The sequence below is a fragment of the Petromyzon marinus genome, chromosome 39 (genome assembly GCF_048934315.1).
Source record: "Petromyzon marinus isolate PM22_M1 ecotype Great Lakes invasive population chromosome 39, UKy_Petmar_22M1.pri1.0, whole genome shotgun sequence".
Taxonomy (NCBI): domain Eukaryota; kingdom Metazoa; phylum Chordata; class Hyperoartia; order Petromyzontiformes; family Petromyzontidae; genus Petromyzon; species Petromyzon marinus.
Genome location: NC_133705.1, coordinates 8438233 through 8458219, shown reverse-complemented (window position 1 = coordinate 8458219; position 19987 = coordinate 8438233). Strand labels below are relative to the sequence as shown.

At 53.9% G+C, this 19987-nt stretch overlaps 1 protein-coding gene across 8 annotated transcripts in view; it reads left to right on the top strand.

Annotated features, from left to right (window-relative positions):
- KCNAB2 (potassium voltage-gated channel subfamily A regulatory beta subunit 2) overlaps positions 1-19987 on the top strand; it is a 133074-nt gene that overhangs the window by 78298 nt on the left and 34789 nt on the right. For 7 of the 8 annotated variants that reach the window (XM_076072904.1, XM_076072906.1, XM_076072905.1 and 4 more), the window contains 3 exons: positions 4452-4495; positions 11256-11293; positions 11900-11979. In XM_076072904.1, coding sequence (XP_075929019.1) covers positions 4452-4495; positions 11256-11293; positions 11900-11979 — 162 coding nt within the window. Of the gene's footprint in view, positions 1-707; positions 972-4451; positions 4496-11255; positions 11294-11899; positions 11980-19987 lie in introns of those variants that run through there. The other variant, XM_076072903.1, reaches the window with a different exon arrangement.

Below are 19987 nucleotides of genomic sequence, written 5' to 3'. Positions count from 1 at the left end.
GGTGGCTGGAGAACCTGAGCCCCCCCCCCCCCCCCCCCACTTATTAATGGGGCGTGCACGCAGCCCGGCGATCTCTCCGAGGTTGTTGTCGAGGTCTTTTGTTTTAACCGACGCCCGGCGGCGGCGGCGGCGGCGGCGGGGAGGCTGTGAACATTGCTCGCATGAATCTGATCCTGCGCTCGCACGATCACGCGGCGCGAGCGAGCGAGCGAGCATGAAATCGAGTGCGCAGGGCAGCAACGAAATAGACGCGTGCGTGCTGAACCACAAGCGCACGCGCAACGTGCAACTACACTCGCAACGCACATGCGCATCAACCAACTCGTGCGCGCCAACACTACCCCACAAAACAAAGACACCCCGTTGGGGCGAGTGTGGTTAGCGAGCACCTATGAAGGCCGGCACGGCACACGAGGGGGTGGGGTGGGGGGGGGGGGGGGGGTGGCCAGCATCACGCCCGGCCGCCTTTGTCTTCCTAGTGCCGATGCTTACACACCACACAGGGTACTCGTGTAAGGCCGAATCGACCTAGGGGTGGCCCAGGACCGACTCAAATAATCGTCACTGGTGTTGGCCATGAGCGGGAATCGAACTCGGGTCGCCGAGCTGTTAGCGCGGTGCTCTAACCGCCGCGCTACCGCTCCCCTACACTACCCTGCGCACGCGCACGCGCACGCGCGTGTGCTCACACCAACTAACGGACTCGCGCTCGCGCAGACCCCATGCGCCCCTCCGCGTTGCGCCCGCCTCCTGGAGGCAGCCTTCCGACGACCGCGGCAACTTCCCCGCCTACATTCACGACGCTCGCGCAAACTTCGCGCGGCTGGTTTCCCCGGGGCCCCCCGGGGGGGCGCCGCGCTGCTGCGGGGAGTTCCGTGGCGTTCCTCTCGACCCCCGGGTCGTCTAATCGCGGCTTCCGCGGCGGCTGGGCAAGCGCTCGCAAGGCGTCGTTGGGCACCTTGGGGGCCCCGGTAAGCCGCCGGACGCTTCGTGCATCTTAACTCGCGAGGAGGAGGCGCTTCGCAACGGGGGTAGAGGGGTGGGCGGTGCCGGCTGGGAAACGGGGAAAGATTTTTTTCACGGCACACGCCGAGATGTGCAACGGAGCAACACACGGTACCGAAGCTCTTGAATTACGCGGGACGGACACGTTTTCTCAGCGCTTCCAATTGGTGGTCTCAACCGGTGTGCCGCCGTGGTAGAGGCCCAGGCGTAGCGCCGCGTTATTTTTGAATGATGGGAAATACGTCTCGCTGTATTCGCAAGCTGCGACGGACGAACTCTCCTCCTCCGTGATGTTCAGTATCCCATCCAGCCACCTCCCCCCCCACCACCTCCTGCCCTCCTCTCCTCTCCAGTGGTTACCCATGAGCAGTACGGCAGCAGAGAGTTATCGTCGGCCCCCAGCCACCCAACCACCCATTATTCATGATTATTATTATGATGATGATGATTGATAATAATAATTAATAATGGGTGGGTGGAATAATAATGTATCAATCCACTGCTGGATGGCCTTCCCGAGCTGAGCCAAGCAGGTTGCACGGGGCATTGGTTGACCATACTTCACCAAGCCGGTCATTGCGGTTGGGGCTTTGGTGTGAAGGTGGTCGTGTGTGATGTTGCACGCTACTCATTTGAGGGGGGGGGGCGCCTGGCACTTACTGATTCGACCGGGGACAACGGGTTGGCAAAACGTCCGCTCCAAAAGAGGCGGCGTAGGAATTATCCAGCGACGATTGTGAAATAATCCCAGCGACAGCACTATTAATATTTCTAAATAAAAAATGTGCTTTGACTTCGTGACCCCAGCTGGGCAACCAGAGTGCTCTCGCCAATAGCGTCTGGCAAACCCAGCCACGTTTTGTTTAATGGGGCCTGACTTGCTGATGACACCCTGAAGGTCAAACCTGTCTCATAAATACTTTGCTTGGTTAAAGAAACGCTGCTGGACATTGGTCTGGAGAAAAAAACTAACTTTTCCACTGAGGGACAAATGGTATAGGTGTTGTATTTTTTTTTATGTTTGCATAACCGGTAACCTCATGGGAAAAATAATGATGTAAAAACGGCTTTCCCACATGCACGCGCAAAATATCTACAGCAGAAAAATAAAACGCGGCAATGGTTTCTCGCATTCCGGTGACAAACGACAGGGAACTTGCCGGGGCCCGACATGTTTTTTTTTTCCCGCGCTGGAATTGCGATCCCGGAGGTTCGCCGCACGGGCGTGGCAGTCAAAACGACGGCGGTGGGTTTCGGGATCTTCTTGTTCTTCTTCGTCCCGTCGTACGGCCGCTGATGTTAGATTGCAGAGCAACAGCTGCAATTTCACACAGAGGTGGCCAAGCCCAGACAGCCGCGTCAGGAGCAGCGGAGCGTACCGTTGCCGATGTCTCTCCTTCGTGTTTGTGGACCGGCCATTGCGTCGGCATACGCTGCTACGGTCTGTTCTGGATTACCACAGTCGCTCTGGAGAGTTGCATTTTTCATTTGTGCATCAGGTATCCCGCATCTGCCGTGCTTTGTGCGGATGCGGTTTAGGAGTGGACCATGAGTTTCGTGGAGGATCAAATCCAGGGATCTTCTGGGACGAATTGGGTACGACACAGTTGGTCGACGTGCAGGTCACGTGAAGTGGGGGGGGGGGTACCGCTCGCCGCAGTCCAGATTGTAAAAGGTGAACGTGGCAATGACAGGGAGCACTCGCGCGCGAGTCTGAAACAATGGCGCAAGTTTATTGTGGGTACATCGCTGTCGACCAGCAGGTTGCTGATGGTGGGTGGGTAAAGTGTGGGTACGCCCGCCTTTCCCGACTAAAGTTTGACTGGAATCGGTTACGAGTTCCTGCCTATCGGAACCCGCGAACCGGTTCTCAAAACAGGTTACAGGGTTGCGGGTTAACGGCCCTCTAATGGTTGGTAGAGTGGTCAGAAACCTGTTCTCACAGGCCGTGCGTCTGCCACGTTTTATTAATCACTGTTGCTGAGCGCAAAAGGCCCAAAATGCCAAGCCGTCGGTGACAAATGGCACTCTCAAAGTTGTAATGGATGATGATAGTCAACACGTGTCTTGAACTTGAGCCAGATTATTTTAAGAACTTGGGGAGGGGGTGGGGAAAGAGACGATGGGGGAAGGGAATTCAAAAGTGGAGCAGTGCGGGGGACGATGCAGAACGAGAAGTATTGTGATCTGCTGCAGTGTGGTGAGTGAGTGGATGAGTGAGCGGGAGGGTGGGTGAGTGAATGGGTGGGTGGGTGGATAAGTAAATGAATGGGTGGGTGGGGAGCGGTCGTGCAACGGTTAATGCGCTGCGCTACAAATCTGGCGACCCGAGTTCGATTCCCGCTCACGGCCAACACCAGTGACGAATATCTGAATCAGTCCTGGGCCTCCACCAGGGCAACTCGGGCTCAAATGAGTACCTGGTGCGATGTGTAAACATCACCACTGGGGAGACAAAGGCGGCCGGGCGTGGTGCTGCCCACCCACCCCCTCGTGTGCCGTGCCGGCCTTCATAGGTGCTCGCTAACAGCACTTGCCCCAACAGCCTATTAAGGCGATACGGGGATCTTTTGTCTTTTTGGATGAGCGAGTGAGCGTAGCGTTAAGACGTGCAAGTAGGGTGGTGTGTTGAACATAGTGTGGATGCGATGAAATAGGTCAGGTTGATCTTCACGGGAACAGAAACCGTCGTCATAGCGACAGGGGAGGTGACAGACTACCGGAGAGGGAGTGACTTGGATGTTGTACGCGTGGGCCCCGCCACCTTGCAGCCCAAGCTTTACAACAAAGCTTGTCGATCTTTTTAACCTGTGTCCTCGTATGCATGGTGAGCTTTCTCTCCGCGTACACCCCGGTTTCCTCGCCCCCATTGGTGTAAACGCTTCACTTGTGGCACCGACTAAACATTTCATGAAAGAACCCTTCTGCAAAGGTCTCCCAGACGATTTCGTGGCCGAAGGGGCATTTCTATACTTTTGATTGTTGCAATATATCTTTCCCCAAACGAATCCGTGAATGTTTACAATCAGTTGAGGCGGGGGGGGCGGGGGGGGTACCCATGGCGGAGTGGTGCGACGCACTGCGCTATGAACCCGGCGAGCCGAGTTCTATTCTCGGCCACGGCTTACATCAGTGGCGAGAGATATCTAAACCGGTCCCGGGCCTTCCAAATCCTCATTCCCCAGCGATTGCACTACTAACAGCAGTGTATTGAAAAAGGGCTGTAAATGATCACGAACGATTATACGGTGAGATCGATTAAGTGACGGCGGCGGCGGCTCGTAACATGCTGAACCAGCCGGTGTAGGAGTAACGTCGTCCACGAGGCCGTCTTGGCGTGCGCCGCAGCATAGCAGCGGACAGAAAATGGTTGTGGGTCATGAGTTTTGCGTTGAGCGTTCGTGTTGTGCGCGCCTTGAACACCCGTCTTGTCGTTGTCTTCGCAGGAATTTAGGAAAGTCGGGCCTCCGCGTGTCATGCCTGGGCCTTGGTGAGTAGAACCCTTGCCCTCTGACTCCCCTTTGACCCCAACGGTTATCTATTTTTAAGTTTTTAGAGCATCACGAAGAATACCACGTTACGCTGACGTACGAGCATGCGAACGCGCGGAATTATTTTTTCTTGACAGCATAATTGCAAGGTTTGTCGCCACATATAATGCCTCCTATTTTTACATTTATCATGGAGAGACCCATTTATAAATTACATTTGAGAGCCAAAAGGATCGGTATGTATGTTGAACTTTTTCGGCATCGTACGTAGCCAACTGTGCTCATCGGAGGTGCGGGGTGAAGAACAACAAACTAAACAAACAAAAAATAGTAAGTGGTCTTGGGCAGGCGACAATTACTGGGAAGGGGGGGGTGGAACGATGGCCCATGGACAAGACTGGCGATGGAGTGTCAACCATCGTAAGGACAACCGTCGCGGAGACGGAGCGGACGAGATCGGCTCGTGCCGTGCCACACCGCGCGCGAGAGACGGTGGGGCTTAGGCGGCTGGCATACAGCAGCAGATGAGAAACGCGTCTGTCTGACGTTTTATATCACCTTTCTCGACAACCTTTTATTTTATTTAGACCGTTACCCCACCCGCACGTCGTCGAGACTTCACGAGCGGTTTGGCCACTCGTCAAAATCGCCGGGGTCCACGGCTGGCACTTAAGCCAGCCGTGGAACCAGAGCCGGAATTCTCCCCGCGGGAGGGGAAAAAAAATAAAAAATTCGTAGCCATCGGCAAACAGCATTCTGTACGGCGGCGGCATCTCCGCAATGCCTCCTGCGCCGATCGTCCGTCCTTCGTGGGGGGCCGAGCGGGTGAGAGTGGGGGCAGTGCCAGGCCTGGGCTGGCGCGGTGGACGTTGTGGCGGCAGAGTCCAACCTGTGCCAAACTGCGCGGTGGCCTCTGATGGTCTCGGGCTCTTCGTGTGTGGCTTTGTGCACAGACTGCCCTACATGACATCATAACAACAGTCTGGACCACTGGACGGGTTCCGCAGGATTGGAAGGATGCCCTGGTTGTGTCCCCCTCTTTAAGAAGGGGGACCGCACAGACTGTAACAACTACACGGGCATCTCACTCCTCAGTGTGCCGGGAAAGGTCCTGGCAAGGATTATTCAACATCGCCTTGCCAGGCACGCTGAGGAGAGGCTTGCGGAGCCCCAATGCGGTTTCAGGAAAGGGCGGTCCTGCACGGATGCCATATTTTCTGTCCGTCTGCTGCAGCAGAGGTGTAGGGAATTCCAGAAAGACCTACATCTCTGCTTTATTGACCTGGTCAAGGCCTATGATACCATCAGTAGGCCTGGGCTCTGGGTTGTTCTTCGTGCTTTTGGAGTCCCTGACCCTCTGCTCACGATTATTAAGGACCTTCATGATGGTGAGCGGGCCCGGGTAAAACTACGTGGCCGGGAGTCAGAGCCATTCCCTGTACACCTTGGGGTGCGACAGGGATGTCCTCTGGCTCCCACATTATTTAACATCTATTTTGACCACGTAGTTTGTGAAGCCTTAAATAGGTGTACCGGGGAAATGTCCATTTGGTACAGATATAATGGGAGGCTGATCGATGCCCGGGTGCGGTCAAGGAATGGCTCCATATTGCCCAACCACGTTATGTATGCCGATGATTGGTAATAGCAGCTCATTCAGAGGAGGAGTTGGAGACACTGCTGCTGAGACTGGAGTGTGCCACTAAGAGATGGGGCCTTACCATCAGCCCCACCAAAACTAAGCACCTGCCTTGGTATTTTGTACCATCGGACACTCCACCCCCATAACTCCCAATCGGTGATGGGGCAGTTGTGGAGAGAGGGGAGAGTTTCCCATACCTGGGCAGTGTGCTTATGACCGGCTCTAGTTTAACAGCAGAGGTCTCACTCCGAATCAGTCGAGCGGCAATATCTTTTCATCGGTTGCATAACGCTGTGTGGAAGCTACCTGGTCTGTCGCTCCGCACTAAGCTTCAGGTCTTCTCGGCCACGGTCATTCTCTCCCTACTCTACACTCGCGAAACGTGGATCCCCCTAATGGAACATCTTCGCTGGTTCGAAACATTTAGGCTAGCCTGCCTACGATCCATCCTGGGTTTAACCCGGCTGTATTGTGTGAGGAGCTCACAACAAGATCCCATCGGTGAGCTCCGGCAGGCAAGGCTGTGTTGGCTGGGTCATGTAGCCTGCATGCCCAGCCACCGCATGCCGAAAACAGCTTTTGTTCGGCCGGATCGAGGGGGCTAAACGGGTGCAGCACGGGCTAGAGAAGAGATGGAGTGATGTGGTACAAGAGGACGTGGAGCTGAGTGGACTTGCCGATGACTGGTACCAGCGGTGTCAAGATCGGCCTCTGTGGAGGAGGCTCGTGAAGGATGCTACTGGGCAGTTGGAGGCAGTCGCCCTCCAACAACAACGGAGGGCGGAGGAGCGACGCTCACAACAACGAGCGGCGCGCCGGGTGGCTAAAGCACAGCAGGTTGGCACAGTAGGGAGCACAGGTGGTGCATCAGCCAGCCATCTCAGTCATCTTAGTCAGTCGACCCGTGGCACTTGGGTCTGCCCCGTGACCTCCTGCCAGCGGGCGTTCGACACTTCACGTGGCCTCAAGGTGCACATGGCCTGGCACAAGCGTCGTGATGACATCACCGCCACTTGGTGGCGAATCGCGGTTGTTGTGTACATGTGTTTGTGCTCGCAAACAGCACTTGCCTCAACAATCTGTTCAGGCTATATGGGGGCTCTTTGTCTTTTTGTCTGTGTGGGGAGCGGTATTGCAGCAGTTAGCGCACTGCGCTATTAACCGGTCCTGGGCCTCTCCTAGATCGACTCAGATTCAAATGAGTACCTGGTGCGGTGTGTAAACATCGCCACTGACCGGGCGTGGTACTGGCCACCCACCCCCTCGTGTGCTGTGCTGGCCTTCATAGGTGCTCGCTAACAGCACTTGCCCCAAGTCTGTTAAGGCTACACGGGGCATCTTTGTCTTTGCGGTCTGGCATTGCCATGTTGGAGGAGGAGGAGGAGTAGTAGGGTATCTGACGAACGTTCATGTCGTTCCCACGAATGAAATGTGAAGCTGACAGTTTTAAAAAAAGGTTAGTGGGAGAAAAAAATCGGGAGGTTATCCCTTGTAAATTTACGGACATCGTCAATTTCATCGATGCTGTCATTGGTAACAGCATTGATGATGTCTTCATCATATTGTTTAGGGAAAGGTAAGGTGCAGGGCTGTAATTGCTTTCTTCGCACCACTACTGGCCAAAGGGCCTCCACTAGAGGGATCTCTCGAGAGAGTAATTGGGCTACTCTTCCATGCTGGCCAGACATATTAGAAGAGGTGGGAGTACCTACACTTTACCCCACCTCACCCCACCTCACGTGACCTGTGACCTAGGGGCGCCACGGTGCAGAAATGTTAGCGACCTCACCTGGTATGCAGGAGGTCGTGGCTTCGATCCCGACCCTGACCCCTGCTGTATATTTGGAGTTTGCGCGTCTCTCTCGCCGTGGCTGGGTGAATTTTTCTCCAGGTCCTCCAGTTCCCCCGCCCCCCCCCCCCCCCCCCACATTTACAATCAACAATGCGTTTAGAGTATTTGGCTGCTGGAAATTTCCGCGTGATCAGCTATCATTTGTGGCCAAGTCGCTTCGACAAAAAGAGCTATATAACACTCAGTGGGGCCCTACCAGGTAAAATAGAAATGGTTTATAGTTTTAGTCTTCAGCCGTGTAAATTTTGACTACTGGATGGACAGAGGCGACCTTCTTTACTGCAACGTCCAGAGCTTTGATGGCAGGTCGTAGCCATTGTTTGTTCTCATCATTATAATAACCCTGTGACCGAGTCTTGGAAGACGCGTTGACACTCCGCAGCGCAAAGGTTTCTAATTAAATGAATATCAGCGTATGGGGGGGGGGGGGGGGGAGGTCGCGCAGGTGTAGGACGGCGAGGTGGAAGTTGTTGTGAAGTGATCGCGCTCGGCCCCCGCAGCCACCCGGGTCACGTGGGGGGGGGGGGGGGGGAGCGGGGTGAAGGGCGGAGAGCTTCGGGATGTACAAAATTTCATAACGTGCCGACACCGTGGAGAGCGAGCGATAAATAACTAAACGGACGACGTTTGCTTTCGCAACGGATGGAACGCTTGGGTCCTCCGGTCGGCCTTTTCGTGGGTCTCTGTGCCCGTGTTTCCCCGATGGCCTTTTGTTTCGGAGTGTGGCGGTCGAGAGCCGCGGTCGAGAGCCGCGGTGGCACCGCCGGGAAGGGCCTGGGCTCGATCCCGGTGGTTCTACCTGCCCCGTGATTCACGTTCCTCAAGCTTGATATACTTTTAAATCACCGTCATAGCCATACAACTTTTGCCTTCATGAAAGATGTTTGTTTTCATTACGGTGATGATGATAGCCGTCATTATTTTACCGCTGTTGATGTACAGTGAGGGGAAAAAAGTATTCGATCCCCTGCTGATTTTGTACGTTTGCCCACTGACAAAGAAATTATCAGTCTATAATTTTAATGGGAGGTTTATTTGAACAGTGAGAGACAGAATAACAACAAAAACATCCAGAAAAACGCATGTCAAAAATTGTATTAATTGATTTGCATTTTAATGAGGGAAATAAGTATTTGACCCCTCTGCAAAACATGACTTAGTACTTGGTGGCAAAACCCTTGTTGGCAATCACAGAGGTCAGACGTTTCTTGTAGTTGGCCACCAGGTTTGCACACATCTCAGCAGGGATTTTGTCCCACTCCTCTTTGCAGTTCTTCTCCAAGTCATTAAGGTTTCCAGGCTGACGTTTGGCAACTCGAACCTTCAGCTCCCTCCACAGATTTTCTATGGGATTAAGGTCTGGAGACTGGCTAGGTTACTCCAGGACCCTAATGTGCTTCTTCTTGAGCCACTCCTTTGTTGCCTTGGCCGTGTGTTTTGGGTCATTGTCATGCTGGAATACCCATCCACGACCCATTTTCAATGCCCTGGCTCAGGGAAGGAGGTTCTCACCCAAGATTTGACGGTACATGCCCCCGTCCATCGTCCCTTTGATGCCGTGAAGTTGTCCTGTCCCCTTAGCAGAAAAACACCCCCAAAGCATGATGTTTCCACCTCCATGTTTGACGGTGGGGATGGTGTTCTTGGGGTCATAGGCAGCATTCCTCCTCCTCCAAACACGGCGAGTTGAGTTGATGCCAAAGAGCTCCATTTTGGTCTCATCTGACCACAACACTTTCACCCAGTTGTCTTCCGAATCATTCAGATGTTCTCATTGGCAAACTTCAGACGGGCATGTATATGTGCTTTCTTGAGCAGGGGGACCTTGCGGGCACTGCAGGATTTCAGTCCTTCACGGCGTAGTGTGTTACCAATTGTTTTCTTGGTGACTATGGTCCCAGCTGCCTTGAGATCATTGACAAGATCCTCCCGTGTAGTTCTGGGCTGAATCCTCACCGTTCTCATGATCATTGCAACTCCACGAGGTGAGATCTTGCATGGAGCCCCAGGCCGAGGGAGATTGACAGTTCTTTTGTGTTTCTTTCATTTGCGAATAATCGCACCAACTGTTGTCACCTTCTCACCAAGCTGCTTGGCAATGGTCTTGTAGCCCATTCCAGCCTTGTGTAGGTCTACAATCTTGTCCCTGGCATCCTTGGAGAGCTCTTTGGTCTTGGCCATGGTGGAGAGTTTGAAATCTGATTGATTGATTGCTTCTTTGGACAGGTGTCTTTTATACAGGTAACAAGCTGAGATTAGGAGCACTCCCTTCAAGAGTGTGCTCTTAATTTCAACTCGTTACCTGTATAAAAGACACCTGGGAGCACGCCGAGCACCTTCCCCCCCCCCCCCAAGCTGCGGTGATGAGACCACGTCAGAGCTCGACGCAGCACAGTTGAATTAAAGAAAAAATACGTTACCGGAACGTACATAAAGTCTCGAAGGGTTCGTAAATTGACGTTTTGGTGAGGGCCACGTCGTGACGATCTGGTTGGATTTTTTGTCACCAGAACCTCCACCACCCGACAAGGGCCAAACGGACGACAATGTCACCTGTGGGAGCGTTCTGTCTAACGGATGCACCAGTTACTGTTGTTACAGTTATCGGTGCTCGTTCTTTGCAATGTTGACTTTGTTGTCTTTTGGTTTTGTTGCTGCACCCAAGGATCTCCCGTGTAACATAGCGGGGCAACTGGCTACTAAACTGGTCCATCACCCGTGTAACAAATCGAATCAACTCGACACTCTTAATTCACTCGCCACGGTGGCGAGCTGTTAACTACCACGCTTGGTATGCCGGAGGCCATCCGGTCAATCCCGACCCTGACGCCTGTATATTTGAAGTTTGCATCTCTCTCTCTCCCCGTGGTCATGTGTATTTTTCTCCGGGTCCTCTGGTTTTTCCCTCCACATTTAGAATCAACATCACCTATTCAGAGTATGTGGCTGCAATCAATTTCCTCATGATAAGCCACCTCGTTGCGCTATCATTTGCGGCCAGGTCGCTTCTGAAAAAGAGCGATGCAGCTCGGCGGGCTTTACCTGGTAAAAGAAAAAAAAATAGTTTAGTAAAAAAAAGTTGGAAGAGCAATTCCCACAACCAAATTTAACGGGAGTGAGCTACACGACGTCGGGCTAGAACCCAGGACGTCAGGATGCTGAAGGTGGTGCCTTGACGGCGCGCGCTTGCGGTTACGGCCACGCCGCATCGCTAACAATGATCTCACTCTGGTTGTTGTCGTTGTCACGTTGCCTCCCCCCACAGGCACGTGGGTGACGTTTGGAGGGCAAATCACAGACGAGGTAGGGACACCTGAAAAATTAAATACACGTGGGGGGGGTGCAGGAGTGGGGGGTGCAGGGGGGGCCAGGGGTGTGACAGGGACAAGAGGGAGGTGGGTGACGGGAGCACACACACACATGTGCGTGTGTCGTCGAACTTGAGCATGTTTGTGTGTTGCACGCGTGGGAACAGATTTCTAATTTTTCTTTTAATTGATGCGTCGATACGACCAGCGCCCTTATTTCTCTCAGTTAGGACTGAATAAGTGGGCACGTGATTTATTAGCCACAGCCATAGCGGGAGGAATACTAGATGATCTACTCACTCGCACTGTAGAACAGGAGGAGAACATGCAAACTATACTCACTGCAGAACAGGGGGAGATCTTACAAACTCCACTCGCTCACACACACAAACACTCGCACAGGCTCGCACACACTCGCACTCTGCAGAAGAGGGAGAGAACACACAGACGCCACGCAGAGAGGTTGCCCGGGTTCTGGAATCGAACTCGGGCCCTCGCCGTCGCGAGGCGACGAGTGTCACGGTCGCCGCGTGGGCTCGCGTCTCGGCGCCGCGCGCTCATCTCCCCGCGCCTGCCGTGCGCACGCTTGCTCGCCCCACAGATGGCGGAGCAGCTGATGACCATCGCCTACGAGAACGGCATCAACCTGTTCGACACGGCGGAGGTGTACGCCGCAGGCAAGTGAGTGACCGTCACCGCCCCCCCCCCCCACCCCACTTCGCCTCCTCCTCTTTCTCGTTGTCCACATCGTCGCCCGCATCGTCATCCACATCGTCACCATACGCTTCTGCGGCCATCTGAAGGACTCTTCCTTCCTATATGAGGAAGCCACTGGAGCTTTGCACTTTTATATCATCTAGATTGATAACGTGTTTCTTTGGAACTGCTTTTTATCTTTAGTTTGTTGTCCTACCCCCCGCACCTCCAATTAGCACGGTTGGCTATGTACGGTGTGAGAGAAGTTCAACATACATATATGGTTTTCGCTCAACATTTATATTACACAATGTACGACGACCGAACCTGTATATACATCAATTACACTTCACGTACATTGGTCGTGAAAACCTATGTGTGGTGAGTCCAACTGAGTCGCAGACGTTGTTCCTTTTAGAGGCAACACATTTATTTGTAACACCGTAACACAAAGGGGTAACTGCCCCTTCACCGCCCCTTCACCAGCCTACTGTGGTGACCACCCAGCTAACTACACTATACAGAGTTACTGCTACGAAGGGTAGGGTCCCTACTTGGGTCCGCGACCACGTATTTGCCTCGAAGACATAGAGCTTCCAGCTTGAGATGTAGGGCTTCAGTTGGTGGACGTGGAGCTACAGCTTGTAGAATGCAGCAAACCCCGGTCCCTCTCAGGGACCCGCCTTATATCCCACTATGGTCGGGGAGGCTCCGCCCCTAGCCCCGCCCACCTTCTGGAGCCTTCTAGCTCCCTCTCGAGAGCTCTCCCTGGACACGTGATTACCCCCCGAGTCCCCCCCACCTGGGGGCCTCTCTATGGACACTCCGGATCGCGTGTCTGCAGGGTCAACCAGAGTGCCATGGCCCGGGGCAACCCTGCACCTGGGGCTGAAACTCTCCCGCTCCCCCTCGTGGGAGCCCCCACCACACGCTATGCGTGGTGCCTGCGCTCACCAAGCCCCGCTTAGGGGCTGGTACTACATCCGCCCACAGGGTGTATGCGATGACGGTGCATCGCGTTCCCTGGCCCTCTCAAGCCGGCACCATGCAGTGACTTCCCTGATGTCACTACATATGTATGTAACTAATTTGCATATTATATGTATAAGCTGTGTGCGTGTTGTGGAGTCTTGGCAGTGTAAGCCGTTGGTGCACTGCGCTACCAACCCGGCGACTCGGGTTCGATTTCCGCTCGCGGCAAACACCAGTGATGATTGTCTGAACCAGTTCTGGGCCTCACCTAGGTCGGTGTGTAAAATGATGCGGTGTGTAAAAAACATCGCCGTTGGGGAGACAAAGGCGGTCGGGCGTGGTGTTGGCCACCCATCTCCTCGTGTGCCTGTGCCGGCCTTCATCGGTGCTCGCTAACAGCACTTGCCCCAAACTGTCTGTTAAAGGCTATATAGGGGGAAAGGCACCTTCAGGTGCTCGCTTATAGGGGACTAGCGGGAAGTACCCGGCGTTGCCCGGGTCTTAAAAATATTTCAAAACTACTCTTAAAAATCTAACAGTGCGTACTGACATTGGTGGTACCTGCTATGATTACAGCAGTGCATACTGTGGTGGTACCTGCTATGATTACAGCAGTGCATACTGTGGTGGTACCTGCTATGATTACAGCAGTGCATGCTGTGGTGGTACTTGCTTTCACTGCAGCAGTGCATACCGACTGTGGTGGTACCTGCTATGATTACAGCAGTGCATACCGACTGTGGTGGTACCTACTATGATTACAGCAGTGCATACCGACTGTTGTGGTACCTGCTATCACTATAGTAGTACATGCTGACTCTATAGCAGTATTTATCGACTGTATAGCACAAAGTACTCGCCTGACAGAGTGGCGTGGTGAGGTCTAGTCCCGTGCAGAGCCTCCGGCCTCGCCTAGATTGTCCAGCCGGCCGAGGTGGCACCTTGGCAGGCTGGGGCTGGGCTGCTACCCCTGATTCCCCCCCCCCCCCAGCCACGACCTCCCCGGCCGCTCTGCGGTAATATCTACGGCCTATAGTGGTAGCATCTATCGACTGTATAGTTGTAACTGCACGCATCGGGGTGGGGGGGGGGGGGACATCACAACAATGAATATTTAAGCTCAGCGTTTAGTGTATTTTTATAACATGTTTTACACGAAAGAAAATGTCCCCCTCACTCCCACCGAAGGCGTGCGACTTGGCAAGGGCCGTCCCCCCCCCCCCCCACCAAAGGCGCGCGAGTTGGTATGGTCGTGCACGCGTCATAAATAAATAAGTAAAGAATAGGGAAGCGCACAAAACTCGCACAAAATCACTCATTAAACTAATTTAAAGTTGACGGATGTGAAAATGGAATAGCGCTTGCTCATTTGCGGGGCTTACGGCGTTGCAGAGGCAAATCGTTCGCAAGCACGCGAACACGCACAAACGCACAAGCAGACAATTTTTGACTTTTTTATATATATATAGATGTGACGGTTAAGCCAAGGGGGCTGGGTTAAAATGGGCTGCCGCATCGGATCCTTGCCAAACGTATCTTCAGAGATGGGGAAAACAGCTTTGCTGCTGACATAGGTTTTTGTTGGTATTGCTGTTGCGTTTTTTTGTTATTGTTGCTGCTTCCGCTGCTGCGTTTGAATTTCCCTGGCTAATGCCGCACGAGTCAAGTCACACTCATGCCTCCTGACATCTCGGCTACGCTCCGTTCGTCGCTTAAAATCCGCGTCCCCCGGGTGAAATTTGTTTGCGGTTTAAATCCTCGCTGATTTACCCGTGCGCGGGGCCACTTGGGTCGCGCCCGTAAGTCCGCGCACACGCGTACAAAGATCGCCCGTATAGCCTTAACTGACTGTTGGGGCCCTCCTACTGTATAGAACAGAGGTCCCTTGACAGGGAGGGGCGGTGGGGGACATCTCAGTGGTAACTCCCTGGTATCCGCTTTCACAGAGGCCATTCTTTAAACACGAAGGGTTTTCCATTGCTCTGTTAAAAAAAAAATTCCGAATGGATACTCCCGCACCTCGTATTAGTTCGTTCGTCAATTGAATGTGCTAATTTTGACGTTTGAAGCTTAACTTAAGAGCAACGAACACTCGTTTGGCCAGTTACCAATTAACCGCGCGAAAAAAAAACCCCCATCGAGCGCCTCCAATTAGCGTAGCTGGCTAGATACGGTGTGAAAGAAGTTCAACATACACACGTCCAACTCGGTTGTATATTCGATGAAGTTTTTGTTACTTCACGGCATCCCCATAAAAAAAAAACAACCTGCTCCTTGAAGGTCTAGAAAAAAAAAGATATAACCTGGTCTATTGCCCAATAAAGTTGCGACAACCGTTTTCATTTCCGAAGAGGGTATACATTCAACGTACATAGACACGTATTCGCTTGGGCTCGTAACGTGAAGCCGATGAGCACGAACACTGGAATAGGGGTTGAGGAAGGGAAATGGTGATGGCGACGTGGGGGGGAGTGGGTGGAGGCATCAACGGGTTGGGCCCACCGTTGGCCCTGTCTCTCTCTCTCTCGCGGGTAACTTTGGGCCACGGATTGATCGTTTGTCCCTGAACACTGTGCAGAACCCGGCTACGCCGTACGTGCGTAAACAAACCAAGGAGAGATTTCCCTTCGTCCCGGCAGGTCAGTAACCTCATCAGCGCGGCGGCGGTCAAACTACGTGACGTTTAACAGCACGTCGTTTCGCGAAATTCTAAATTCTCGCGCGTTCCCGTTTTGGCCAGCGGGGAAGAGTAGGCCAAATGCCACGCCAGAGAAGCTCGCTCTCTCTTTCACCAGCTTCCCTCTGGTGGCCAAGTTTAAACGACGACAGATGTGGCCGAGGTGGCTCGGAGTTCAGAGCGCTGAGCCAGCAGCACCACCGAGTTGTTTGGGTTCAAAGCTGGGTTTCGGTCACCCGTGATTTCAAACGGGGTTCAACGAGTCGAAGGTCTACGCCCGGTCACCGTGACATTAGGGTTGGTTCTGCACTTTACGTGACTAAATTTCAGCTCGGCAAATTAACATTAGCAGGGTCGGCTGTCGGGTCACAAGAAATAAAATCCTCGCTTTGTTACTAAAACGAAATTGCTTACAAACCAACCCGCGTTTCTCCGAGCGCTTAAAATAACTCGTCTGCAGCGGCGATCTCTCTCAGCATTCCGCACCTTTTAAATCGCTGATTGAATTTGACATTTGGCGTAACAATGTGTGGGGGGGGGGGGGGGCGGAGGAGGGCGGCGGGAGGGGGTACCGGCCGCGAAACGGAATTAAGTAATTACATTTAAACACGGAGCCATATCAATTTTTAATGACGCCCGCGGAAAATAAGTCGAGCGCCGCTCTCGCTTTTGTTGCGCGCGCGCGCGCCGTGATATTTTGGCGGCCGAATGACTCGCTTGTTTTTCGCGTCGGGATTAATCTCGGGCGGTAATGACCACCTCGTCACCCCCCCCCCCCGCTCTCTGTCTCTCTCCCTCTCTCTCTCTGCCTCCCTCCTCACCCTCCCTGGCTCGTCGCCAATGGGAGCGCAGGGCGGGACAATATTTATGGGATCGTGGCAGGGAAAGGGCAGGCGTCGCGGTAAGCGAGAAGCGTGCGGAGAAGTCAACGCCGCTGCTTACGCTTAACCCCCCTTCACCCCGGACGTAATGGAGATGGAAGGTGGTTTATTTACTTATCGGTGTTTATTATTTTTTGCTGGGGGGGGTGGATGGGGAGAGAGGGGGGGAGTCTTTTAATTTCGGAACGACATTCGATTCGTACAAAGTCCTTTAAGCGTCGACGCGAAAGGACCCGGATGGGATTTCATACGTCGAGATGCGACACGAAAGTTGGACGGAAACAGGAGCAGGATGGGTGCAGCCGTGAATAATGTAGAGGAGAAAGGATCAAGGCCGAGCGAAGCGGTGAAACTGACCGGAGAGAGAACGAGAACCGTGGCGGGGGGGAATTAATTTGGCCCCGCATCGTTCCCGACCGCCTGACGGAAGGGACGGAGACGACGGAAGTGTTTTTAAATCCTCGCTTTGGCTGGAGGAGAGGACCGTCAGCCGCGGAGATGGAGCCTCGAGATGGGCTCGTGAGCCAGGGCGCTGCAACGCGGGGGGGCGGGGGGGACCGGCCGACAGACGACGGCGACGGCGGCCGCGGCTCAGGGCGAAGGAAGCCTACTGGCCAGCAGTGGATAGATCATGGGTTGTAACGGCAACGGCGCCCAAGTGTTTAATTAGCGCGCTTGGCTACGTGCGGTGCGAAATAAGTTTTGCATACTCAATAGGTCAGCCGTGCGTTTAAATTTGCCACGAACAAAAATTAGGAGTGGTGGGGCATACCGGCAATGGGGGAAGCAACAGCGCCGCTTGGTGTAAATCGGAGTTGAGTTGGTAATGAGCCCCCCCACATCCCCTCCAGAATTTACATCAACACAAAGCGAGAGAGAGAGCAATGTGGGCGTAGAGGCCATATGGAAATGTCAAGCGATACACGAGAGCATGGAATTGGCCTCAAGGGAGCACGGGAGAGCAAATAGAGCGCAAACATTTGGCACGGTGGAAACGGTTTTTGAGTTTTAAATAAGACTGAAAACATTCCGCAGCATATAAATGTTCGCTTCGGGTATGTTATAAAGGGAGAGGGGGTTCGTTCATTCTAGGGATGTCCCGTAAGCAGACTTTAAAATCCCGCAACCTTTGTTTTCTGGCCTGTGAATAGTGTTGATGGGCAACGGTGGCCAGAGTGGTTGCGACATGAATCCCGCTTTACCCGAGTCTGATTGCTGGACACAGCTAACACCAGTGGCGAGTGACATCTGAACCGTACCTGGGCCTGTCCCACCCCTCTCCTCCCCCTTTCTCCCCCACCCTTATTGGCCACGGTGGCGAGATGTTAACGACCTTGCCTGGTATACAGGGATTCGTGGGTTCGATCTCAACCATGACGATGCCTTTATATTTGGGGTTCGCGGTGTCTCTCTCGCTCTCCGTGGTCGTGTGGATTTTTCTCCGGGTCCTCCGGTTTTTCCCTCCACATTTAGAATCAACATCACGCGTTTCAAGTACTTGGCCACTTCATTGAGCTATTATTTGTGGCCGGGTCGCTTGTGAAAAAGATTGGGCCTTACCTCGTAAAATAAAAAAAGTTGAGTTTTAGTTTGGAACAGCGCAATAAAATATGGTCAAACGATTCCCGTGAACGACGCGGCTGGGGGTCGTAGGCCTCCATCCAGCAGTGGATTAATAGGTGTGCTGTTGGGCTTAGCTCGTTTATTTCCCGTGAGCTTCACGGTCCACGAAAAAAAAAACCAAACCCCCTTAAGCCACAACAACACACCGACCCTTGCAATTTCAAATCTGAAGCACGTTCTGAGATGGCACGTAAATTAAAAGTAGGGCAGCCGCACATGCCAGGTCAGCGGTTGGAGAGAAAATAAAAAATCCCTGCCGCTAAATCTGTCATCAGCGATTGATTTCTGGCTCCCTCTCTCTGCTGCCCACGACGGATTCTGTCCCTCGTGGGGTCACTCCTCTACCTCGTGGGGTCACTCCTCAACCTCGTGGGGTCACTCCTCAACCTCGTGGGGTCACTCCTCAACCTCGTGGGGTCACTCCTCAACCTCGTGGGGTCACCCCTCAACCTCGTGGGGTCACCCCTCAACCTCGTGGGGTCACTCCTCAACCTCGTGGGGTCACTCCTCTACCTCGTGGGGTCACCCCTCTACCTCGTGGGGTCACTCCTCAACCTCGTGGGGTCACTCCTCAACCTCGTGGGGTCACCCCTCTACCTCGTGGGGTCACTCCTCAACCTCGTGGGGTCACCCCTCTACCTCGTGGGGTCACCCCTCTACCTCGTGGGGTCACTCCTCTACCTCGTGGGGTCACTCCTCTACCTCGTGGGGTCACTCCTCAACCTTGTGGGGTCACTCCTCTATCTCGTGGGGTCACTCCTCTACCACGTGGGGTCACTCCTCTACCTCGCGGGGTCACTCCTCTACCTCGTGGGGTCACTCCTCTACCTCGCGGGGTCACTCCTCTACCTCGTGGGGTCACCCCTCTACCTCGTGGGGTCACTCCTCAACCTCGTGGGGTCACCCCTCTACCTCGTGGGGTCACCCCTCTACCTCGCGGGGTCACTCCTCTACCTCGTGGGGTCACCCCTCTACCTCGTGGGGTCACTCATCTACCTCGTGGGGTCACTCCTCTACCTCGCGGGGTCACTCATCTATCTCGCAGTCATCTCGACTCCCTTCCCTGCCCCTGTGCCAATTCTACCTCTCGTTCCCTGCCCCAAAGGGCATCCTCCAAACTCTCCAGATGTGCGGATTGCCCCCCACTGCCCGATGGTACACAGGGCTCCAACGCTAGAGGGCTGTTGGAGTTGTGCCATGCATCCCCAAATTTTCCCTTCGCGCCCCCCACCACCAAAGTTCACTCTCCGTAACGGCCAGTCACTGTCACGGTGCCCCCCCTCCCCCCGCCCAAACACAACTGCTCGACTGACGCCCCTCAAATCCCAGGGGATCTGGAACCACCGGGGGGGTGGGGGGGGGCCCTGTTTGTATGGCGTCTCCCAGACGCGGTCGGTTTGTGAACGCAAATCAAAACTGCAATTGATTGCCGTGTGTTTTGGCAGCGATTGTTTGGCTTTTTTACTCGAGGCTTGCGTTTGGCTGCTCTTTCTCTCGGCAGGTAGAGTCGCGCTGCTTTGATGGTTTTGGAGGCAGTCTTAATGGTAACCGCACCTCCGATTTAGCACGGTTGGCTACGCAACGCTGTGAAAGAAGTTCAACATACGTACGTGTACCACGCTTTGAAACAAGCGCTTCGGAAACCGCCGTGAGCGGTGTTCCACACGGCCGGCGCTTGGACGGCCGCTTGTCCGGGAGCGCGCGTTATCCGAGCTTGGCTAAATGTTTTTTGTCGTCGCGACGGGTCGTCGTGGCAGTCCCATTTAGCGGCGACAAACGGGGGGCCGCCTTCTCTCCCCTATCGGGGCATCGCAGGCGCCAAATGCTGCGATGACGACAT